Raw genomic sequence first — 26,444 nt, 5'->3', positions numbered from 1 at the left:
TCTACATTTTTCTTTGGCAAGTATTGTAACACCACATCTGTTTATTATAAAGCTTAGATTATGTAAAGCATCTGGCTTTCAAGTCCCTGTGAATGAGCCGTTACTATAGATACGGCAGCTTATTAAAACATCCATATAAAGCTGTCATATGAATTACAGCTGGCACTACACTACTGTCAGAGCTGCTGTTATAGAAAATTAATTAACACCTTCGGACCAATCGGATTTGCGAAAGTGCTGTGGTGTAATTATTCTTAATATGTAAATAAACTTCTGATTCTCTTTTTTTTTTTTACTGTTTCCCGTAAAGGATTAGGGATGAAAAGCATACACTGTGTCTTTGCTGAGGAAAAAAAACTGTTGTATGATTTTACAGTCGAAATCTTATTAATATACAATCGATATACGCTTCAAAAACATTACGGGTCAGCGATCACCAAGAAAATATATATATAAAAAGGCGGAATGGATAGATAAAAGAAGGGAAAGCGGTGAAGACAAAGAGAAACAGGTGAATGAACATAGCATATGGAGAGAGTCAAATGAATAATCCAGACCTGAATGGTGTGAAAAAGTAAAAGGATGTGAAAGGTGTAAAACAAAAAAACTAGTTAATGGCTGGTAGGATACGGGGTGTGAGTGAGAATGAAAATGAAAGAGGGAAAAAAAAAAGAAAAGAAAGAGCTGGAGGAGCAGAGGATACCGAGCTGGAACAGATGGTGCTAACTTGCAAATGTGACCAAAAGAGAGTACATGGGCATGAGCACACAAACAAATAAACAAACAAACAGAAGCTCAACTTTGGCAAACAACACTACAATAGTGAAGTACACTAAACAGTGAAGTACACTAAAAAGTTAGCTAAAGGTCTGTGGCAGCGTCATTTTTTAAACGCAGTAGCTCAGGACTTTAAGAATTAACAGAAATGATGTTTTTCTAAAATAAAACCCAAGAACCTTCAAAGATTTAAGTGACTTGATGATTTCATTGTTGTTTATTCTGTAAGGAGGTCTCATTCTAAAGGTTGTGTTCTTTTCAGTTTCTAGTGCTTTATCAAAACCAGAATACTAATATGCATTATTCACTAATTCGTCTCCTCTTGCCTTTCTTTTTCTACCCATTCCGAGGCATCCAGAGATTGTACCAGCTCCAGATATGTTCCCCTTCATGAAGATTCTGGACCTTCAGTGAGAAGCATCAACCCCGTGAGGATCCTGAGGCATTTAGAGACGTACCAGCTCCAGCTGTATTCCACTTCATAAAGTTTTCAGACATTCTAAGAGGAGACGCGTGGTCTTTGAGGACAACAACCTCCCAATCAATACACAGTTCCCAGACTGTATATTTATAATCATACCCTCCAGTGTCACCAAAATGAGGATGAGGTTCCCTTTTTTATCTGGTTCCTCTCAAGGATCCATCTAAGGGTCTCAGGACTCAGCCCAGACTTTAGCCATGTGCTTTTGTTTATGTGTTGTGTCACGTGTCTGCCCCGCCCTTGTGTCTTCCTCCCCGCCTCTGCACACCTGTTCCTCATGTGTCTGATTGTTATTAGTATTTAGTTGAGCTTAAGCGGAATCCTCTGTTGTCTTTGTTTGAGTCGTGTCTGGTTTTGTCCTTATTTATTTATTTATTTATTTATTTATTTATTTATTTATTTATTTAAGCTATCCTGCATTTGGGTCTATTTTATCCCCGCGTCCCTGACAAAGGGAGTTTTTCCTCACCACAATCACCTCAGTTGTTCATTAGGGATTGCAACGAGACAATGTTCAGCGCTATACAAATAAACTTGAATTGAACTGAATTATTTCTGATAGTATCTCTCTTTTTTAAGAAAATGTCTTTAGGTGTGATTTATTGTCGCCTGTATAGTGTGTTAGTGTGTGTGTGAATATACAGTATATAATTTAATTTTATGTAAATAGTATATTTATACTTTTTACACACATTTCATAATTCTTAAAAATAGTCAGACATTTACTTGTGTATGTATATATATATATATATATATATATATATATATATATATATATATATATATAAAAAGATAGATAGATAGATAGATAGATAGATAGATAGATAGATAGATAGATAGATAGATAGATAGATAGATAGATAGATAGATAGTTCTAGTAATATAAGAACATTATTCTATATAAATTCTATTTTAATCGTATTTTTATAAATAGTAAAAAATAGTACATCTTTAATTTAACAAGGAAATATTCACAGAAAAAAGACTGCAATTTAAATAATTATTTATTTATCTTTAATCTTTTTTTGTTTTGTTAGGCTGCTAATTCTATTGTTTGGGGGGGGGGGGTTGCATACAGGAAGAAAGGCGTTTGGAAGCGTGTCAGTTATATAGAGCTGTCCTCACTGAGAGAGAAAGAAGAGAGTGATTATCGAGTAACACCCAGCTGCTTGAGTACTGGATAATTGGCACTAGGGTTGGCTTGGGGCTGTCTTTATATTGTGCGACACCTTCCTGTCCGAAAGAGAGAGGGCACTCTTGAACAAGGCTCTGCCCTCACACGTTTTAGCCTGAATAGGAGGCTAATTCTTAATCGAACCTGTGGACTGAATGACGACCTTCCTTTTGTAATACTCTTTTATTATTAATGCCCCCCTCTTGCCCCTACAGTCAAAAAGCCCATTTGAAATTCAAGGCTACATTATTGTGGCCATAATTAGCCTTGTGTTCTTAGAGCTTGTGCACATGGACACATTATCAGGTTGCTGAACTGATTGTGCTCTTGTTGTGTTCAACTGCTAGCATGAAATTCCTGGTCGAAAATAATAGGATCGTTGTTGGGCTTTTATTGAATGCTTCAGATGGGGGGGGGAAATAAATAATATATATATATATATATATATATATATATATATATATATATATATATATATATATATATATATATATATATATTTTGATTTACTTGGGCGGGGGGGGGGTGGTCTCGAAAAAGCCCTTTAAATCATAAATCTCTTAAATCAAGTCTTTTCAATTAAGAAAATTCATAACGGCCCATAAATGTGTTAAAAACTGAAACATGGCTTGGGAGCATAAGCAAGTATAAAATGGACAAAACTGAAAATGTTAACAAATAGATCAACCTGCTAAACCTGGGTGAAAACCTTCCTGATATTTCTACAGACAGTGGTGTTTCTGTAGATGAGCTATAGGAGCGAGATCCCATTGTGTCAGAGTTACAACACCGATCCTCCTTCTACATGCATTAGACAGGAAGTAATCCTATTTCAGCAGCCTTACACTGAGGGACTGTTATAACACACAATCCACAGTCTTTGCACTCTTCTACACTTGGGATTGGAACCGAATACGTCATTCAGGATGAATAGACAATTTGTTTAAACAGATACAACTACACATCTGAGCAGAAGGTGGAAGGTGGACGATTTTTTTAATTTACTTCTTTGATAAAAGGGTTTGTTAGAGAAGCTTTCACCTTATTAGACATGGGAAGGTTTTTATTTTCTGGTAGCAAATACTCAGCAGCACAGACCACATTTATTAAGGTGAACAATGCATTCTTTCACTCATCCTTAGTAACTCACCCCGGTCAGGGCCGTGGTATCTGAATCGGTCGTAATTAAATCTGTACGTATTTAGGATAATACAACCAATTAAATTTGTTAGGAACTGCAAAATAAATAAATAAAAGAAAATAAAAGAAAAAAAGAAAAGAAAAGAAAAAAAAAGAAAATAAAGGAAAAGAAAAAAAAAGCAGAATTAAAAAAAAAATAATAATTCCTGTTTATATTCATGCCCGTTTTGGTTTAAATTCAACTACAGACATATATATTGAAAGAGATATTTAGAGCGTATACTATACACATAGGAGCTTAAAAGCGTTTGAATCTTTTCAGGATTTCAAGCTTTTGCTGGTCAATAAACCTTCAGGGTGACATGTCTGGATTTTACTTTTCTTTTGAGTGGTGGGGTAATTCAGAAATCATAAGAATAGCCTACTAAACTGTTTTCCCATCATGGGCCAGAGATGGAAAAAGCATCTGATTTGAACATTTTATTTTGAGCCATGCATGCTTTCATACGATGGGCTTGGCTAATCGTATCCACTAAACCACTTAAATCACTTATTTGAGTCAAGTTTAAAAATTCAGAGGAAACTGAACTAGAAGTCTAGTCCGTTCCGGTTAGAAATTACATCGATAGGAGGCCTGCATTTTTTTTAATGTAGGACTGAATCCCTTGCTATGACAACAAACTGATGAGCCATCTGTGCTGACTGCATCTCATGGACAAACCTAACATATTTCTGCCGGTTTCTCTCTGGGGATGAAAAAAGAAAAATGAGATACAGAGCGACAAAATGAAGGCCCTCCATCTTCTCATTTACTCTGTGCAGCTAGCTCAAATTTGTACATTATCTTCCAATCGGGGATGAGCCCGGCTTTTTGTCTGTGAGACAGAACATGGAGGATCTAATAACTTTCAACAGCTCCGATTGATACCGCTTGAAATCTCTATAAGGACCATTGCTGACTGGCACAGCCAATGCGTTGCAGAAGCATTAGGCGGTTTTATGCACAATGTTTGTGAGCAATAATACTTCATTATTAGCTCATAAATCCCGCTTTGTAGCCATGTAGTAACCGGGAATGCATGCGGTCATTGGTGAGCGAATCTCAAAGGAATAAGGATTTTGTATGTCATCGGTTGTGACGATAAATCCTTGATGGGAAAGTGTTAGTGGATTAGACACACAAAGCTTTTTCTTCAAGCAATGTTGCATGAAAGACGAGCTAAGCTAAGTGCAACCAAAGTAATCAAAAACTTCCCTTGAGGAAAAAAAAATAATAAATTCCTGCACAAGCCAAGGAAGCTAAACAAACCAATAATTCATCTCTGTATTCTATCGCCATAGAATTTAGACGTCAGAGATGAAAAAGTCCAAAATGAACCACTAAAGGCATGGTCTTGGAGAAGATTCTGCTTACATAGGCTGTGAGAATAACCAGCGGCCAAAAAAAACATGGAGGGAGAAAGTTGAAAGATCAATTTTCATCAGAATTACAACAAGGCTACACTCCAACCAGTGATCAATACTGCGCTGATTAGCGTCCCACACTCATATTAACAGGAGCAGAGAGCCAAACATTTTCCTAACCACTCCTCTGGAAGGTCTAGACCATGCCAAATTAATCAGCTTTAGGTTTTTTGTTTTGGGAGCACTGTAGCTTTTTTTGCAGCGTAAGTGGAAAAGTGTAAAATGTAAAGTGCATCAGGTTTATTAATCAATCATAAATCATCAACTTTATATTAATAAAATCACAATTTTATCGATTCGTTAAACGTTACAGTTTGTCCAAGCAAATCCAATCATTTTCAATTCAATTCAATTCAAGTTTATTTGTATAGCACTTTTTACAATACACATTGTCTCAAAGCAGCTTTACGGAACATAAACCTAGAGCAGAAGGTAAACCTAAGGAATAATAAAAGAAATAACGAATAATAAAAGAAAAAGAATTAACAGAATAAAAAATTCAAGCTTATTATTAGATATATATAATTTTAACTAAAACGTTTGGTTAAAATTTGTCTATATATTTACAAATTGTCAGAGATATTTATTTATTTATTTATTTATTTATTTATTTAAAAAATATGTGAGGTGCTAAAAATGTTGACTATGTGCTATCGCAATTTAAAAAATTGGCTTGGACTGATTTCTTCAAGGGGTCGAAGAAAGATCTTTAGAGATAAAAAATATTTTTAAATAGAAAAAAATACAAATATAGGTATTTTCGTGTCCACTCTTATAAGCAGTTATAACATAGAAATACAGGCTCTGAAAAAATGCTGCCTGTCTGCTGATAGTGAATCAGTTTCCAGAAGAAGGAAGTTGGTGCAAATAGAGTTGGGGGATGTTCCTAATTTGCATATTCATTCGATCTGGGCTACATTTAAATATGTGAGGGAGTCTATGATATTTTGGGTGGGGTAGTGATGCTTTATACGGACCTACCGTTAAAAAGTAAATAATTCAAATGAAAATGAAAAAGAGGAATTGAATGAGATGAAAAATAACGGGGAAGTTGGGGGAGGGTACAAGTCTGGGATGGTGGTTGGGGCTGTTGGAGGGGAGTTATTTGCTATTGGTTGGTGTCACTTAGAGTGTGAACAAGCTGTGGGCCCAGAGCCAGCATTTGGGCTGGAGCTCATTATCATTCAGCCTGGGCCAACACACACAAAACCACGGAGCTGAGCTCAGGGGGTGAGGGATCTCTCTCCGGTGGGACCGTGTGTAATCTCCTGTCACACCAGCTGGGCCCATATTGATGAGAATATTAAAGCTGTGTAGACCTAGTTCCTCTCTGATATGTTCTATTAAGCGGTAACAGATACTAACAAGAGTATATGGGCCTGCCAATGAAAATAAATAAATAAATAAATAAATAAATAAATAAATAAATAAATAAATAAATAAATAAATAAATAAATAGATAAATAAAATACATAGCTTTGTTTAAATTTCATTGGCTGACAACAATTAGGAGAGAAGGGATGATGAGAAACCTGCTGCAGTAACAGCAGAGATCAATCTTTGGTATGAGGGAGGGGGAGGGAGGGGGAGGGAGGGAGGAGGATGCTGGCTAAAAAAAAAATCTTCTATGAGGATACAGAGTCTGGCTGAACCCCAAATGCAGAGGCAAAACAGCATTATGTCTTGGGGTAGATGCATCTGCATAAGTTAACAAAAATGAAGAGAGCAAGAACTCCCATGATACCTAGGATCACGGTTGATATGACATGCTTCACTCTTTTCCTTTCCTCTTTCTGCCACAGTGCTTGCTTCCCTGGGCAATGGCAAGGCTCCCAAGGGACCCGTGGCAGTCAGGACCTTTTGGATTAATTGGAATAAACACTGGTGTTGACTCATTCCGCACTTTAAAAAAGATGAAACAACTGCCCTCACTCACACCTGTTCTCCTGTTGTGACGCACGTGCTCGCTCTGACACCACCGTCATCCATCGAACCGCCCTTCTTTCTCTCTCTTTTTTCACTCCCTCCCTCTTTTTTTTCGCCTACCGACCAGCAGTATAGGGCTGTAAAAACAGTGATGGTGCAGCTAAAGCAAGTTGATAGATATAATAACGAATATAGTCATGAAGCTGCGGCAATGTGGTTTGTCTACATGTTGAGGCTTATGTGTGCTGGTAGGGGGGCGGGTGAGGGACGGGGAGGGCAGGTTGCAACAAAAGACAAATGAGAGGTGGGAAAAGGGACAAAACAGACATAAATATAAAATATGGAGAACAAAGAAAGGGGGAGACGAAGGGGAGGTGCGAGTATAAATACGATAAAAAGAATGTTTTAAACGGCATTCAGATATATCCGTCCCTCACTATCTGTATTCTTGTTTCACCTTCATTATTAATAACACTCTATTATTAAGAAAGTCAAATAGGAGCCAACTGGAAGGAGGACAGGAATTTCGCATTACAACCGCCATTGTTGTGTATTTCTTGCTCTCAGCCTCCCTCGATCCAGGATAAATAGATCCCTAAGGGAGACTTCAGATTAATATTTCCCTCTCTCTGGCTCTCTTGGTGTATCGTTGCTTTTTTTTTTTTAATTAAACGAGATGGTGTTTTGAATTAATTTCAGGGGGGTACCTGCGACAATGCTGGCCAGTTGCTGCGTCCGGCTGATGGGATACAGGCTGCGTGCCTGCACGATTGCCGCCGCGATTTTCTTGGCGTGTTGCTCCTCCCCGTACGCAGCCAGCACACACGCAAGCGCCCGCTGATCTAAAGCGCTGACGGCGTCAGCCGCGCAGGGCATGCCGGGGTACCTACGCACAAACAGGAGCCCAATTAAGCCACTTGACGTCACGAGTTCCTTGCCGACAGGAGCAAAGGCTGATGGCTCTTCGACAACAGCGCAAAGAAAGACAGAAAGAAAGAAAGAAAGAAAGAAAGAAAGAAAGAAAGAAAGAAAGAAAGAAAGAAAGAAAGAAAGAAAGAAAGAAAGAAAGAAAAAAAAAAAACACCTCCCTCACTCCCTCCTCCTCTTTTCTTCCCCTTCCCACTCTGGGAGATGTGGGCTCAAGATCTATAAAAAGAGCATGTGTGTGTATGTGTGTGAGAGAGAGAGGAAAGAAGAGGTGGTAGATAGCAAATATATGGATCTCAACCCCAATGTCTAAAATAATCCCACAATTTATTTGTCTTTGAGCTATGAATGATGGAGTTCTCCATGAAAGGCACCTACATCTCCAAACTGTGGGAAACAAGTACAGGAGGAGAGAGAGAGAAAGAGAGAGAGAGAGAGAGAGAGAGAGAGAGAAAGAGAGAAAGACCGAGAAAGAATGAGTGCATACATCCACATCATTACAATAAAGTGCTAAATCTTTAACAAACAAAAAAAATTAACAACCAAATAAAGACTCACCTACAAGCTCCGCCCCTTTTTTCAGCTCACGTCATTCACCATTACAGAGATAATCAATGCAATTTAAAACATTTCCCAGAGGGTGAATAAAAAAGGCACCTAAGGCAATTGAATATAACAATTTCACCTGCAGAAACTCAGAGTGAACAGGGACACAAAGCTGAAATCAGGGTTAATGGCACTAAACTGGCTAAAAGTGGCAAATGCTTTGGGAATCTGACATGACGTAACACCGGCAGCTATGCACTGAATCACTGTGTATCACTTGCAGGCACACCAAATTATGTAAACTATGTGCTCATAAGCGGTGCATAGAGTAGGTGAGCCTGTAGGAGAGGCTAAAATGGTAAACACAACCTTTTTTTGTTTTGTGTCGGCAAGAATGCTTAACGTACCTCTCTACTGCGGAACGTAACATCTAAACTCCACTAATTCTATATATAGATGTCGAATATCCAGTGCAAAATGCTCATCCTCTACAGATGTCCCTTGAGGGGAAGCCAGCCACACAATACTCTTCTGTAATTGGCAGGGGGCTTTGAGATGTAGGCACCGCCTTGTTCTTTTCGCTATCAAAAACCAATCATGATCCTTCTTTCCCAGAGCACGAAGACATCTACGGTAGCTTTAGAGGTGATGGGCTTTTTTTTTTTTTTACTTACGTGGGCACAATACATAGCGGTGGAAGCATTACTCAGACGTGAAGGGAAAAGAGCATAAACCGCCTTTTCTTCCCTTTCAAGGACAGTGGGAGTTGAACGAGTGTGTATCGCGTGGCCTTAAAGTTTAGTTGCTGTTGGTAGTGTTGGGCGATGAGAAGGATTAGCATTTACAGACTCTGTGGGCTGGGTTTCACTCAACCTGCTCAAAACTTTTTTTTTCTCCCTCTCTCTTTCTGTCTTATTCTCTTTGTATTTCTCTCTCTCTCTCTCTCTCTCTCTCTCCGTGTCTCGCTCCGCTCCATCTTGCCCCAAGAATAATTCAAGACTCAGTCAGAGTGGGTGTTCTATCCAGTTCATTACCATACAGCAAACTTCGCTCTAAAGTTCTATCCATTTTTCAAAATGAGAAGAGGGAGATTAAACGAGTAGATAATGGGGGGATTTGTTCGACAAATAGACATTAATTCTGCCGTGTAAAAGAACCCACATGAAAACAAAGCAAATGGCTGCTATTAGCGACGCTTTTTCTTTGGAGATGTTTTTAGTTGGTTTAACATCGTCTATGCACAGAGACAAAGTGTGTCGCTTTGAGCTGGCATGTTATTCCGTGCTCACATTGTTCACAATATTATGTAAAATGGGGAAAACTTGTTGCTCATCAACTTGACATATCCTATTCTTCATGTTTGCATAAACATTTTTTTTCTCTCAGGACTGGAGCTTGAGAATGTCGGGATCGTTTTTTTTTTGTAAGGGTGTTATCTCTCCATTAGAGAAAGCTTCCAGCGTGTGGGTGGCTGATTCATCTTGAAACAGCCTTACAGCTTAAATGAGGGGAGATTACCATCATACTCACACACCTACTCGCCCACACTCTAGCTTGTAAATACCCATTTCACACTCTCTTTCTCCTAGCGTCCCTATCTTTCCCATCCTTCTCCTATCCCGTGTCTTCTGCACTCGAGGGAATGCCCTTAAAGAGAATGGCTTAGCAATGTCCCTAATGCATGGGTTAACAGGATTTGGTGTATATTTCCTTATGAATCCTTGTGCTCTCCTATCATTAAGAACAGCTGACAAACTCACAAGAGTCCTTTGTTCCTAAGTACATATCTCTGGAGTACTTAGTCATCTATGTATCACATCAAAATTGAATTAGTTCATTTCTTCCTGTGCAATTTTTTTGCTGATTTGAAGCAGAAGTAAACAGATGTAGGCAAAAGTAGAAAATATACAGAACTAATGATCTCGCACTGTAAGTAACCCGAGGAAATAGACGTCGATATCCGTTTCAGTAAGGTTCGGTTCAATCCTTTGCCGTATTCTTATAATTAAGGGTGTCTAAATCTTAATTGAATGGTTCAGCTTGGAATCCTTGTGTACTCTGCTGTAAGGTCTTGTATATTACATTCAATATATAAAGTTACCCCTAGAACAACAGCAAACGACAGCATTTTCTAACAGTAAAAGGAAAAGAACGTGAACTAAAATAACGGTCAGTCAGACCTGGTGTATGAAGCAACATTGGGAGAAAATGTATAAGGCACCTGTCTCCATCCATTCTCATGTCCAGTGGTCCGTCCTTGCGGAGAGAAAAGCCCCTCTCTGCCATGTCCATCTGCATTGATGAGCAGCCAGCATCCAACAAGGCAGCATCCACACTTCTGTTTTCTAAACCAAGCCTGATGAACAGGTCCTTTAATTCACTGAAACGTCCAAGAACAGGCTTGACCTGGCCCCTTTAAAGAGAAAATAACAGAATCAGGCAAAGATCTCTTGAACGTGCTCAATGACCTGCTGGATCCCAACCACTGGCTTTATAGCAGCCACTCCCCTGAAAATGTTCTATGGACCTTTATGTGGACACCCAGAATTGTGAAAGAGCCGCCGCCGAGTCATCAGACTGCGCTCTGTTGGAGGCATTCTTAGTCATCACAAAGATCCTTCAGTTTGGTTTCATGGAGGCAAACAGAGTCACCTCAGGCAACAACTTGGACCACTCTTAACACTATACACCACATCACCGAGACCGGTGAATCAAACAAATCGCACCTTAGCCAAACAAATCACACCGCTGAGAAACAGCACGTCAATGTTCGCGTTTAATTGTTTATTTTCTTACAAAAAATGGTCTAGAAGTCAACAAATAAATTGTCATCTACATTAACACCGATCGGGTCCTACAAGCAGTTCTGTCATGTACTAGTAGTCACTACCATGTGGGGTTACGTATATATTCTTACCCTAAAGTGTTCTTCGGTTTGTGGGAACATAGATACATCTAAAAGATTTCTATCGGAGTTCTTATCAAAATCTCAATTCATATCCGAATCCCTAAAAGAGTTGACACCGCCCACCCCCCGAGCTCCACAGTAGTGAAATGACTTGTTCAATTTTTGCATGTTTGCTCCACAGATTCTCTCCCATCCTGAAATGACCGAAGTCTCAGCAATTTCAAAATGTCTTGTATATTATTGACGTAGAAGCAGCCTCTGCATTCTCCGAGTGTGCTTTTGTGTTTATTTTCTGTCTGTTCTTTTTTCTTGTCATTCTTTCAGGTGACCGCTGACCCGAGTTATTCGCAGTTATGCATATTACACTTTGATTTCTGTTGTTACGGATCTCTGCACTAAATTCAGGGGAGATTCTTGCCTCCTGCTGCCTGCAGTCTCACGGAGTAAGGACAGAAAGCAAACTGTGACAAGTGTGCTATGTAGTATGGAGATGGTTACCCAGTTGCTAAGGTCCTAGTGGGTGTTGTGCTAGTGCAGTTTATAAACTATTGCTGAGAGAGAGAGAGAGAGAGAGAGAGAGAGAGAGAGAGAGAGAGAGAGAGAGAGAGAGATAGAGAGAGAGAGAGAGAGAGGAGAGAGAGAAGAGATGGAGAGAGAGAGTAGATACAAGGATAGAGATCTCCCGCTCTCGCTCCTCGCGCTCTCTCATCGCTCTCCCTCCGCTCGTCGCCTCGCTCGCTCTCTCTCGGCTCTCTCGCGTCGCTCTCTCTCTCTCTCTCCCTCTCCCTCTCCCTCTCTCTCTCTTCTCTCCTCTCTCGTCTCTCGCTGTCGCTCTCTCTCTCCACTCTCTCTCGCTCATCTCTCTTCGCTCTATCTCTTCTCTCTCTCTCTCTTCTCTCCCTCTCTCTCTGTCTCTCGCTCGCGCTCTCTCTCTCTCTCTCTCTCTCGTCTCGCTCTCTCTCTCTGTCTCTCTCTCTCTCTCTCTCGCCTCTGTCTCTCTCTCTCTTATCTCTCTCTCTCTCTCTCCCTATTTCTCTCTCTCTTACTCTCTTCTCTCTCGCTCTCTCTCTCTCTCCTCTCTCTCCTCTCTCTCTCTCGCTCTCTCTCTCTCCCTCGCTCTCTCCCTCTCTCTCTCTCCATCTTCCTCTCTCAGCCTCTCTCTCTCTCTCTCTCTCTCTCTCTCTCTCTCTCTCTTCCTCTTCCTCCCTCTCTCTCTCTCTCTCTCTCTCTCTCTCTCTCTCTTCTCTCTCTCTCTTTCTCTCTTCACTCTCTCTTGTTTCACTCTCACTCTCTCTTCTCTCTCTCTCTCTCTCTTCACTCTCTCACTTCACTCTCACTCTCTTCTCTCTCTCTCTCTTCACTCTTCCTCTATTCTCTCTCTTTCCTCTCTCTCCTCTTCTCTCTATCTCGCGCGCTCTCCATCTCTCTCTCTCTCTCTCTCTCTCTCTTCTCTCTATCTCTCTCTCTCTCTCTCTTATCCTCTCTCTCGCTATCCCCCCAACAAAATAAAACCAAATAATATGCATCCCACAGGGAAGGTACCATTCCATTTGTATATCACCTTGGAGACACTGAGAGAAAGAGGGATGGGGTGGGGAAAGAGAATTGCTGCAGCATTCAAGTTAATTTGGCGCACGCCAACATGCACTGAGAGGATCAATCAATGCATGCACACACTTTAACATATGTGTTGCCAGAAAGGATTAATTTTGCATCGAGAGTGTAAATTGTAAAGACATTGTATTGTCTTGTAACTTAATGTCTGCACTGTTTTTTGTCCTGCACTGTCTTTTGTCCTGCACTGTCTTGCTTGTCTTGTCCTGCACTGTTTGCACCAGGTTGCACAGTTGCACTTTATGTGGCTAAGACTACTTACATGTCCTTAGCCCTGTCTTTGTTTTATGTAGCACCTTGATCCTGGAGAAACGTTGTCTCATTTCACTGTGTACTGCAACAGCTATATATGGTTGAAATGACAATAAAAAGCTTCTTGACTCTTGACTCTTGACTTGAAATTAGAAGGCGACACCAGCGTCCTTAATTATTCAGTCTGTTACAGTGCAAATTTCTTCTGCTTGTGAACTTTGAGCAGGTTGACTGAAAAATAGGTAACATTCGCTGCTTTGTGATTTCTCCTCCTCTCACTCTCTCTTTCTCCGTCCCTCCATCTTGCCCGACGCCTTCCCGATTGATGAGAAGCCATACATTTTTCATGTGACCTTTTGTAGGTTGGTGTGCAAATGTAGCATGACCCAGGTAAGCAGCTAGAGGTCACATAAATCAGGAAAGCAAGAGCAGCAGAAGGAGAATCTATATTCTAAACTAGGTCTTGGGCAGGAATAATGTCTTACCTCAAGACCGATATGTTTTTATCTGGCCATGCACCGTATCACATACCAACCACATCAGGAGATCCTCTGCCATTTTTGTCAAACATTCGACCACAATGCAAGGAAAGTGAGGAAAGAAACCTGCTCACTGTTCTTCATGAGCAAGAGTCCTCTTTCTCTCCCACACACGTTATCTGGGGTCTCTACCCATCAGGCCATACAGTGCCTGCGCCTGAACACCCACGAGCCAGCTTGAAAGATCAAGGGCAAACTACGCCCACAGACAGGGCTTCCCTCGCTCCTCTCTCCCACCATTTCTCTCATTAATTTGTCAGAGAATCTATAGCGAGGCATTTTCCTTCTCGCCCACACGCGATCACGAAGGGACCAACCATGGATCAGTGGGTTTGGAGAGATAGAAAACAAGTGTTTGGGCGGCCACCTCTACCCTTTTCTATGACAATACACGGACAATTTAAGGCCTCGGAGGTGCCAAGCTTTCCCTGCATCTTAAGCCTGATAGATTTAATAGCTTTTTCTTCACCAGTTTTTATCTCTTCGAGTAAAACGAATCCACAAGTGGTCAAACAGTAAGAGGCTAGGCTAGGCTTAGACATTACTTCCAGTGACGAGGGTTATGAGATTATCATGATACAGGTTTTAGGATTTCCACCAAGGCCTGAGGTTGAAACAAAAAAGACTCCCAAGGTTCTAACCTCTATTAGATAGATAGCTTTCGGTGTCTGGGAAAATTCTCAAATGATGTGGAGTGGGTAATCACTTCAGCATGACACAACAGAAAACCACTAGGAGTTTTCTTGATGCTTACTAGAACTTTGAACTTTGATAATAATAGATTGAAAATGTCAGTGAGCAATGGAACCTTTACAAACGCTTTGCACGAACGATTTATAGGAAAACGGACACATCGTGGCGTGCCTTCAGACAGACCACTTCAAAAGGCTCAAACAAAAAGAATACATTTAAAAGATTTTGCATTTCTTAATACAAATTGGTAATCAGCCAAACACCTGTACTGCTGCCCCATCTAAAGCATAGACTGGTACTTTAGGTGGTTTTGATCATAGACATGTCGACGTTGAAGCCTCAGTGGACAAAGCCAGACATGTCAGCAGTGCTGCAAACTAAAAAACATTTGAATTTAAGTGCAATGACTTTGATGGAATTTAGAGCACTGTGATGTTCTCCTCAAAAACACATCTGTGCAAATGTGTAAGCATTGATAGTGGTTCTGTGACTGAATGCAGTTGACAAGGTTTTTCATGATGTATATTAATGTTCAACAACAGCTACGCTTTGGATGAAGCCATGTTTGTCAAAATACCCTCAATTAATTAATTGTTCATTTTGTTTTTCCTTCACAATTTCTCTAAAAAAATATTTTTGAGTTGGAAATTCTAATGTCATTATTTATCTTATTATTATTATTATTATTATTATTATTATTATTATTATTAGTAGTAGTAGTAGTAGTAGTAGTAGTTATTATTGTTCTAAAAATATATTATAATCAATTAATCAACCATATGCGTATGTGTACAGACAGACAGACAGACAGACAGACAGTCAGACAGACAGTCAGACAGACAGACATACAGACTTATAGTCAGACAGACAGATAGACTTACAGACAGACAGACAGACAGACATACAGACGTATAGTCAGACAGACAGATAGACTTACAGTCAGGCAGACAGACAGACAGACAGACAGACTTACAGACAGACAGACTTACAGTCAGACAGGCAGACAGACTTACAGACAGACAGACAGACAGACTTACAGTCAGGCAGACAGACAGACAGACTTACAGACAGACAGACAGACAGACAGACAGACAGACAGACTTACAGACAGACAGACAGACGACTTACAGACAGACAGACAGACGACTTACAGACAGACAGACAGACAGACAGACAGACTTACAGACAGACAGACAGACAGACAGACTTACAGACAGACAGACAGACAGACTTACAGACAGACAGACAGACAGACAGACAGACTTACAGACAGACACAGACAGACTTACAGACAGACAGACAGACAGACAGACTTACAGACAGACTTACAGACAGACAGACAGACAGACTTACAGACAGACAGACAGACAGACAGACAGACTTACAGACAGACTTACAGACAGACAGACTTACAGACAGACAGACAGACAGACAGCAGACAGACAGACTTACAGACAGACAGACAGACAGACAGACAGACAGACAGACAGACAGACTTACAGACAGACAGACAGACAGACTTACAGACAGACAGACAGACTTACAGACAGACTTACAGACAGACTTACAGACAGACAGCAGACAGACAGACTTACAGACAGACTTACAGACAGACTTACAGACAGACTTACAGACAGACAGCAGACAGACAGACTTACAGACAGACAGACAGACAGACAGACAGACAGACTTACAGACAGACAGACCTAATAACTGTTAAACTGTGTAGACAAAAGGCAGATTTTCCACCGGAGTTCTGTTTCAGTAAAAGAGAGGGTGGGGTGACGGGGAGAAATAAATAAATCACAGAAAAGTCAACTGCTGTGCATCTCTTGCTCATATTACCCGTAGCAGGAAACCTCAGTGATATACCCTGCAACTGGAAGATCAATAACTGAGGAAAAAATACTATCTGAAGAAAAACACTGATTAAATTGGTAGAAAAAGAGAATCCCCAGGCGGACATCCTGCCCCACCACCTTGCACCCGTCTCTAAGCTTTTCCCTCATAATGACTGATTTCAATAACAAATAGTTCATTAGAGATTCAATTCCATTTGTAATAGAAAATGTCGGCGCTGTAAGACAAGACAGTTATTTTTAAGCAAACAAGAAAAGCAAATAAGTTTGTTCTGCTTGATACACTGATCGAGGATGACGGTATCTAAATGTCTGATGACACTGACACAGCATGTCGTGACACACACTGTCATGGCTGGTAAAGCCTGGTGTTTGTGACACATCTATGCGGGCACTATGTCAAACGATATTGTGTGAGATGTTTGATAAATGGCTTGAAGTAATTAATTTGACAATGCGAGAGGCCACTGAAACGTGCACGTAGGCACGTCCGAACACACACACACACACACACACACACACACACACACACACACACACACACACACACACACACACACACACACACGCGATTATATGATAAAAGTCAGCAGTCATAAAACCCAGAATTTCTCACTGTACTAGTGACCATGGCAACATGTGACTAGGTAGTGCTATATTTCTTAAATGATTAGTTGGGTATGTCGGTTTTACTCAGATGCAGATGAATAACTGTGTGTTTAATTATGAACTGACATCAATGACGCAAAAAGAAAATGTCTCAAATCACAAAACGATGGAATAGCAGTGAAACGGATGAGATTTCACACGTTATATTCGACTGAAAGGTTGAAATCGATAATACACATTAGAGAATACCTGTATAAGACCAGTTTTCTGTCCAGTTTGAGTGAGTCTGTGCCCATGCTAGCTGACAGAAGTGGAACCTGATGTGGTCGCCTGCTGTTGTAGCTTATCCACTTCAAAGGATCGATGTGTTGTTCATGAGATGCTTTCCGCAGAATTTTTTTTTGCTCTGTGTGTGTGTGTGTGTGTGTGTGTGTGTTTCACAGCATTCTATGTAAACTCTGGAAAAGGTTTGTTTGAGAAATTTAAGGATCAGGGGATTATGACATGCTCAAACCTTCACATCTGGCCCCAATATCCATGCCCCTATAAAAAGCTACAGCAATCACATTGTCTGAAATTCCTGTGTTATTGAGCTCTTGTACCACGAACATCATAGAAAGCAGCTGTGGCTTTTTAATGTGAACAGAAATTTTGGTGTTGGATTGATATTTTCTGAACTCGTTTTCCACAAAGTCAGATAAAATCAATAATAACAAGATGCTGATAATGAAAATAGCTATTTTATAATAGATATTTATTTTTGGCGTGCAACTATTAAAACTGTTCCAGACAACGTTCCAAACATACTGTACTGTATATGGAAACCTACTAGATGCAATTTGTTCAACCGAAGCTTAGATATATTTTGTGTGTAGATGATATATTACAAACTAAAGCACAGATTTAAGGAATGTAGTGATATTAGTTATGCTCTATGAGCTGAATGTAGTTCAGATCGAAAGCTGGTGAGTTTAAATCTCGGGACCACCAAGCTGGCACTGCTGGGCCCCTGAGCAAGGCCCTTAACCCTCAACTGCTGAGTTTCATTCATTCATTCATTCATTCATTCATTTTCTACCGCTCACGTGGAGCCTGTGCCTATCTCAGGCGTCATCGGGAATCGAGGCAGGATACACCTGGACGGAGTGCCAACCCATCACAGGGCACACACACACTCTCATTCACTTACACACTCACACACTACGGACAATTTTCCAGAGATGCCAATCAACCTACCATGCATGTCTTTGGACCAGGGGAGGAAACCGGAGTACCCGGAGGAAACCACCGAGGCACGGGGAGAACATGCAAACTCCACACACACAAGACGGAGGCGGGAATCGAACCCCCAACCCTGGAGGTGTGAGGCGAACGTGCTAACCACTAAGCCACCGTGCCCCCGCTGAGTTTCATAAATGAGATAAATGTAAGTTGCCCTGGATAAGGGCATCTGCCAGATGCTCTAAATGTAAATATACTGAAATTCAGCACATCAATACTCACACCTCATATTTAAGCACTAACAAAAAGAAAAGAGAAGAAGAAGCATTAACAGCAAAGAGAAAATTATATTTGAACTGTACAGTACAGGGAAGTGAGACACCCGGAGACTGAAATCTGTGTAAGATTTCCAATACAATATTAGTACCTATTTAGACTTGAGCCAGTTGAGTGAACAATATAAAGGTAAATAACTTCATAACTGCCTACATGACTTTCATAATACCTACCCTTAGGGCTGCAACATTGACATCAGGGATTAAAGGGAGACTTAGGGGCTCAGAAAGCCTTCAAAGATGGGAATCGTTCATCTATTTATGTGAAATAAACCGGGGATTGTAGGAGATATTATTAGAAATAAGTGTTATTTGCATTTCCATCCTTTTATAGTTAAAAGTTTGGTTTCGGATTGAGGTTTATCCCGAGCCGGCGCTGTAGCTGGCGTTCCCGGCTACTACGACTCTCTGCAGAGTTTTACGAGAGTTTTTACTTCTTATTGAGAAAGTCATTGACATTGACAGATATACGTGCAAATCCTGCAGCTCTGTATAGATCCAGTTGGGTATCAATGCTATGCACAATACCTGGAAATGACAAGAGTGCCTAGCAACCCAGCAGGAGTGGGAGGCAACGTGTCACAACTCACAGTGGTACAGAGAGAGTGGGCAGCACGGCAATGGTCGCTTTTGTCTGCTACCCGACATCAAAAACACCTGCGAGCCCAAACTCCGGCTGAAACTCTCTCAGAACGAGTAAATGACGCACATGTAATCGTCAGGAGCAAAGCTGCTGCCTTCAAAGCATGACTTTCACTTCATTCATCCAGATCACATATATTATCAACATTAGAACCCATGTGTCGCTGATAACATGACAAGCAAAGGCCACTGACGCTGTAGCCTCTTAAGAATCCTTTCAGCATCCACACTTCTGCGGCTTTCCTGCTGTACAGTAAATCTGTTTCCTTTCCTCTCTTCCTTCTCCATCTCTAGCTCATTTCTCCAGCAGTGTCAGTTTCAGCGTCTTACAATTCGTACGACTCTCATATAATATGCGAAGGCCTCGAATAAAAACATAACATCTTTATCTGCTTTAAGTGATTCACGTAAGCATGAACGTAACACTAGAATACATGTTTGAGAGAACATATGCCAGTGCTCCAAATAAAGCTTTTTAATTGCTTTAAAAGACCGGTCTATTTATATTTGTGCAACCCACGATGCTGATGTCATTTAAAGAAAAAGATACGCAGTAAGAACAGCACGCATCTTTGCCCGATTCGATCCCGTTCGAGCAAAAGCGGCGAGTCTTTGCACACAGATCAAGTTTCCTTTTCTCTCAAAAACTTTGCACTGGTAAATGTCTCTAGAGTTAAATGGGCTAATGGTTCCAGTAAATATCCAGGGACCTGGGATTTATATGATGAAGTGTATGAGACTCTCAGGAGCTCTTAGCTGGAATTATTGCAATATAGTGTACGGTGGCTCATAACGCAAACTTAAAACAAAGTGCAGACATACAGGTTTGTTTGTGTGTGTGTGTTTGTGTGTGTGTGTCACATGCTTCAAAAGGAGGACGGGTCTTATTTCTGTAAGCAATGCAGAAAACATGCATTTGAAAAGATTATATTTTGTTTCAAGAGCGGCACGGTGGCTTAGTGGTTAGCACGTTAGCCTCACACCTCCAGGGTTTCCTCTGGGTACTCCGGTTTCCTCCCCCGGTCCAAAGACATGCATGGTAGGTTGATTGGCATCTCTGGAAAATTGTCCGTAGTGTGCGAGTGTGTGAGTGAATGAGAGTGTGTGTGTGCCCTGCGATGGGTTGGCACTCCGTCCAGGGTGTATCCTGCCTCGATGCCCAATGACGCCTGAGATAAACACAGGCTCCCCGTGACCCGAGGTAGTTCGGATAAGCGGTAGAAAATGAATGAATATTTTGTTTCATGCTGGAGGTGTTTTAAACATTCATCTTTAAACATATGGTTTTCTTACCGTCTTACCGTTTCTTACCTTACGGGTTTCTTTCATACCGTCTATTTTGAGACGTGTCTTCATGCGTGTTGCATCAAACTACGATTAAGATTCCAAGCACTTGCATTCTGTCTTTAACAACAGAGGATCTGCTACATGGTTCACGTTTATAAAACGTTGATTGGTTCTATCCTATAGTTTGTTTTTTTTATGCTTGCATCAATCCAATAAAATTCTTTGCTGGATCTGGATCTGGACCATGGCTCACCAGTTGATGACCCAGATCTAGGTCATACATGCACTTTTAGATTAAATAACGCAGTAACCAAATACCTCTCCTGGGCACTTTTCACAAACTGAGAGCTTTTTATTTTATCCGTACATGCACTAACATACTGCGAGCATCCATTTTTCCCCCCAACCTCAAGCAATTGCGTAAATGCCCTTAGCTCAGAAATAGTAAGTCAGAAAATACAAGCTTCCCTGCTGTCAGTAGCACATGTTCTAAAATGATTTCTACATTTCTGTAGTCAGGTTTATTTAAAGAAAGGATCGTTTCTTCTTATTAGCTAAAGGTTGTGAAAAACATTCTATGCGAGGTGATTTCAAGTCCAATCAGTAGCGCAAATTAATGCTAAAGGACAATAATTGGGAAGAAAAAAAGATGCACACCAGAAAACTAAAAAAAAAGGAACCTGATGCCTGAAACCAACCTGAGAATAAGTCTGTTGAAATCCTCAGATTTGGCGCCAAAATAAATAAATAAATAAATACATAAAATAAAATAAAATAAAATAAAATGGCAAAAGAGCTTTTCGGTGTAAGCTGTTAAGCCGGATGCATGCTCGAGTGTCCGTGCTGCATGATCGAAAAGCAACAATTTCCTGCTAGCATAATATAATGTGACCCCTGACCGCTTCAACAGCACCAATCTATAAATGTTGTCCTCAAATTTATTTCTCATCTCACACTCAGTGAGCAGGAGCTCCCAAACAGAGAGGGATTAGAGATGTTTGCTTGTAGAGGACAAAGTGAATAGGTTATGTACTGTATGCACCAAGCCTGCTGGAGGATTATTATTTATTAAGAAAATATGTGCATCATACTGAAAAATAGAAATTGTCTGCTTGCTGATGCCCGTAGCAGCTCATCAAACGTGTGAGCTGGATACATAGCACCGTGTAGCGTTATCCATTAGTGTGTGTGACGAGAGTGATGGACGTTCTGTTCCCTAAGCAAATCGAGCATGAAGTCTCGTCCCTGCACCGCCCCGCTCGGACAGCGGCCTACGTCACTGCGGTCAAAGACAAGATGCCGACTGACTGCTTTCAACGTGGGAATGCTGGCAAAAAATAACTATAGAACAAGTCCTGTCAGGCACACACACACACACACACACACACACACACACACACACATGCACACGCACACACACACACACACACACACACACACACACACAAAACACACACACACACACACAAAACACACAGACTCCCAAGCAAGCACACACGCACAAAGCTATACACAAAGGACTAGGGTGCGCTGCCTTTAAAGAGAGCATGTCTGCCACTGGAAGATTGAACTCTAACAAGTTTCTTTTTTTTCCCCGACCTTGAAAAATTGAGCTTCTGGGAAAAAAAAGTTATTATTTGCAGAATGTCAAGAAAGCACTTGTATGAACCTTGTAGCTGTATTTAATTGAAAGCTGCATAACATATATTGTGCGTGTACCGAGTGATTTGGACCATTTGGTATTTATCACTTATAAAAAAACATTACATGGCCCTTCAGTACACACACACACACACACACACACACACACACACACACACACACACACACACACACACACACACACACACAAAAACATATACTGTGCCTTAGTAACTGCTGAAGTGGCTCGGGACAGAAGGTACTGCTGTCATCTCTGACGTGTTTGTATTAGTTGACATGTGCCAGTATATGTGTGTGTGAGAGAGAGAGAGTGTGTGTGTGTGTGTGTGTGTTTGTGTGGGTGTGTAGTGTTTTTAAGACTAATTAAGATTAAGAAAAATATGACGATGTAAAAAAAGTGGTCATAATGTAGCAAGCTGTGCAAATCCAATCCAAATCCAAATGAATAAGGGAAAAAAAAACAGAAAGGGACACAGATGAAAGGGGAAAACAGGCGAATGCAAAAAAAACTAGGCAGGGTAAGAAAAAGGAGAACAGGATGAGATAGGAAAGGAGAAGGAGAGGAAATGGAGAAGAAAAAGAGAGGAAATTGAGAGGAGATGGAGTGGAAATGGAGAGGAGAGGAAATGGAGAGGAGAGGAAATGTAGAGGAGAGGTGAGGAAATGGATAGGAGAGGAAATGTAGAGGAGAGGAAATGTAGAGGAGAGGTGAGGAAATGGATAGGAGAGGAAATGTAGAGGAGAGGAGAGGAAATGGATAGGAGAGGAAAGGAAATGTAGAGGAGAGGTGAGGAAATGTAGAGGAGAGGAGAGGAAATGGAGAGGAGAGGAAATGGAGAGGAGAGGTGAGGAAATGTAGAGGAGAGGAGAGGAAATGGAGAGGAGAGGAAATGTAGAGGAGAGGTGAGGAAATGGATAGGAGAGGAAATGTAGAGGAGAGGAAATGTAGAGGAGAGGTGAGGAAATGGATAGGAGAGAAAAGGAAATGTAGAGGAGAGGTGAGGAAATGGATAGGAGAGGAAATGTAGAGGAGAGGAGAGGAAATGGATAGGAGAGGAAATGGAAAGGAGAGGTGAGGAAATGGATAGGAGAGGAAATGTAGAGGAGAGGAGAGGAAATGTAGAGGAGAGGAAATGGAAAGGAGAGGTGAGGAAATGGAGAGGAGAGGTGAGGAAATGTAGAGGAGAGGAAATGGAAAGGAGAGGTGAGGAAATGGAGAGGAGAGGTGAGGAAATGTAGAGGAGAGGTGATGAAATGGAGAGAAGAGGAAATGGAGAGGAGAGGAAATGGAGAGGAGAGGTGATGAAATGGAGAGGAGATGAGAGGAAATGGAGAGGAGAGGAAATGGAGAGGAGAGGTGATGAAATGGATAGGAGAGGAAATGTAGAGGAGAGGAAATGTAGAGGAGAGGTGAGGAAATGGATAGGAGAGGAAATGTAGAGGAGAGGAGAGGAAATGGATAGGAGAGGAAATGGAGAGGAGAGGTGAGGAAATGTAGAGGAGAGGAGAGGAAATGGAGAGGAGAGGAAATGTAGAGGAGAGGTGAGGAAATGGATAGGAGAGGAAATGTAGAGGAGAGGAAATGTAGAGGAGAGGTGAGGAAATGGATAGGAGAGGAAATGTAGAGGAGAGGAGAGGAAATGGATAGGAGAGAAAAGGAAATGTAGAGGAGAGGTGAGGAAATGGATAGGAGAGGAAATGTAGAGGAGAGGAGAGGAAATGGATAGGAGAGGAAAGGAAATGTAGAGGAGAGGAAATGGAAAGGAGAGGTGAGGAAATGTAGAGGAGAGGAGAGGAAATGGAGAGGAGAGGAAATGGAGAGGAGAGGTGAGGAAATGTAGAGGAGAGGAGAGGAAATGGAGAGGAGAGGAAATGGAGAGGAGAGGTGAGGAAATGGATAGGAGAGGAAATGTAGAGGAGAGGAGAGGAAATGTAGAGGAGAGGAAATGGAAAGGAGAGGTGAGGAAATGGAGAGGAGAGGTGAGGAAATGTAGAGGAGAGGAAATGGAAAGGAGAGGTGAGGAAATGGAGAGGAGAGGTGAGGAAATGTAGAGGAGAGGAGAGGAAATGGAGAGGAGAGGAAATGGAGAGGAGAGGTGAGGAAATGTAGAGGAGAGGAGAGGAAATGGAGAGGAGAGGAAATGGAGAGGAGAGGTGATGAAATGGATAGGAGAGGAAATGTAGAGGAGAGGAAATGTAGAGGAGAGGTGAGGAAATGGATAGGAGAGGAAATGTAGAGGAGAGGAGAGGAAATGGAGAGGAGAGGAAATGGAGAGGAGAGGTGAGGAAATGTAGAGGAGAGGAGAGGAAATGGAGAGGAGAGGAAATGTAGAGGAGAGGTGAGGAAATGGATAGGAGAGGAAATGTAGAGGAGAGGAAATGTAGAGGAGAGGTGAGGAAATGGATAGGAGAGGAAATGTAGAGGAGAGGAGAGGAAATGGATAGGAGAGAAAAGGAAATGTAGAGGAGAGGAAATGGAAAGGAGAGGTGAGGAAATGTAGAGGAGAGGAGAGGAAATGGAGAGGAGAGGTGAGGAAATGTAGAGGAGAGGAGAGGAAATGGAGAGGAGAGGAAATGGAGAGGAGAGGTGAGGAAATGGATAGGAGAGGAAATGTAGAGGAGAGGAGAGGAAATGTAGAGGAGAGGAAATGGAAAGGAGAGGTGAGGAAATGGAGAGGAGAGGTGAGGAAATGTAGAGGAGAGGAAATGGAAAGGAGAGGTGAGGAAATGGAGAGGAGAGGTGAGGAAATGTAGAGGAGAGGAGAGGAAATGGAGAGGAGAGGAAATGGAGAGGAGAGGTGAGGAAATGTAGAGGAGAGGAGAGGAAATGGAGAGGAGAGGAAATGGAAAGGAGAGGTGAGGAAATGGAGAGGAGAGGTGAGGAAATGTAGAGGAGAGGAAATGGAAAGGAGAGGTGAGGAAATGGAAAGGAGAGGTGAGGAAATGGAGAGGAGAGGTGAGGAAATGTAGAGGAGAGGTGATGAAATGGAGAGAAGAGGAAATGGAGAGGAGAGGAAATGGAGAGGAGAGGTGATGAAATGGAGAGGAGATGAGAGGAAATGGAGAGGAGAGGAAATGGAGAGGAGAGGAAATGGAGAGGAGAGGAAATGGAGAGGAGAGGAGAGGAAATGTAGAGGAGAGGTGAGGAAATGTAGAGGAGAGGTGATTAAATGGAGAGGAGAGGTGAGGAAATGGAGAGGAGAGGTGAGGAAATGGAGAGGAGAGGTGAGGAAATGGAGAGGAGAGGAGAGGAAATGGAGAGGAGAGGAAATGGATAGGAGAGGAAATGTAGAGGAGAGGAAATGGAAAGGAGAGGTGAGGAAATGGAGAGGAGAGGTGAGGAAATGTAGAGGAGAGGTGATGAAATGGAGAGAAGAGGAAATGGAGAGGAGAGGAAATGGAGAGGAGAGGTGATGAAATGGAGAGGAGATGAGAGGAAATGGAGAGGAGAGGTGATGAAATGGAGAGGAGAGGAGAGGAAATGGAGAGGAGAGGAAATGGAGAGGAGAGGAAATGGAGAGGTGAGGAAAGAGGAGAGGGGAGGAAATGTAGAGGAGAGGAGAGGAAATGGAGAGAAGAGGAAATGGAGAGGAGAGGTGATGAAATGGAGAGGAGATGAGAGGAAATGGAGAGGAGAGGAAATGGAGAGGAGAGGAAATGGAGAGGAGAGGAAATGGAGAGGAGAGGAGAGGAAATGTAGAGGAGAGGTGAGGAAATGGAGAGGAGAGGTGATTAAATGGAGAGGAGAGGTGAGGAAATGGAGAGGTGAGGAAATGGAGAGGAGAGGTGAGGAAATGGAGAGGAAATGAAGAGAAGAGAAGAGAAGAGAAGAGAAGAGAAGAGAAGAGAAGAGAAGAGAAGAGAAGAGAAGAGAAGAGAAGAGAAGAGAAGAGAAGAGAAGACTGGGTGTGTGGGCTGTGTAACACAGGCCTGAGTACATTTGCTAGTTGCTACTTTTCTTCAGCTCCTCTCACTTCTTGCCTGAGTGGGAGTCTGAGGCCCAATTGTCACAGTATACATAGCTGCTGATGGAACACCTTGTCATAACTTTCTCTCATCTCCCCCTCCCTCTTGCTTGTTTCACGTGTTCCTATAGCTGCAGCAGTTCCCCTGAGACAGGTTTCCCCAGCATCCACGTAAGAGGCTTTCTACCCACGCTGCAGAATCAGGAACATCTCATTTCCATCCACCCTCATATACTCCCTCGCTCGCACGAGGCTGAACGCCTTCTCTTTCTTGTCTCCCCTTTATTAACCACTATTTCTCTCTTGCCAGCTCTCTTCCCATCCTCTCTCTCTCTCTCTATCTCTTATTCTCTCTCATCATCATCCTCTCCCCAGAGCTGAAAGCAGGGAGAACCTGCGTGGGTGGCAGCGTCTCTCCCTGTC

The 26,444-nt window shown here is 41.7% G+C and overlaps 1 protein-coding gene across 3 annotated transcripts in view; it reads right to left on the bottom strand.

Annotated features, from left to right (window-relative positions):
- The window catches only part of mettl15 (methyltransferase like 15), a 77,795-nt gene that overhangs the window by 5,493 nt on the left and 45,858 nt on the right, over positions 1-26,444 (bottom strand). For 2 of the 3 annotated variants that reach the window (XM_027137144.2, XM_047817053.1), the window contains 2 exons: positions 10,657-10,848; positions 7,670-7,848 (listed from right to left, as the gene is read on the bottom strand). In XM_027137144.2, the coding sequence (XP_026992945.2) occupies positions 7,670-7,848; positions 10,657-10,848 (371 nt within the window). The remainder of the gene's footprint in view (positions 1-7,669; positions 7,849-10,656; positions 10,849-26,444) is intronic. The other variant, XM_047817057.1, reaches the window with a different exon arrangement.

The sequence above is a fragment of the Tachysurus fulvidraco genome, chromosome 1 (genome assembly GCF_022655615.1).
Source record: "Tachysurus fulvidraco isolate hzauxx_2018 chromosome 1, HZAU_PFXX_2.0, whole genome shotgun sequence".
Taxonomy (NCBI): Eukaryota; Metazoa; Chordata; class Actinopteri; order Siluriformes; family Bagridae; genus Tachysurus; species Tachysurus fulvidraco.
Note: the sequence above shows the minus strand (reverse complement) of the source record. Positions and strands in the feature narration are given on the sequence as shown.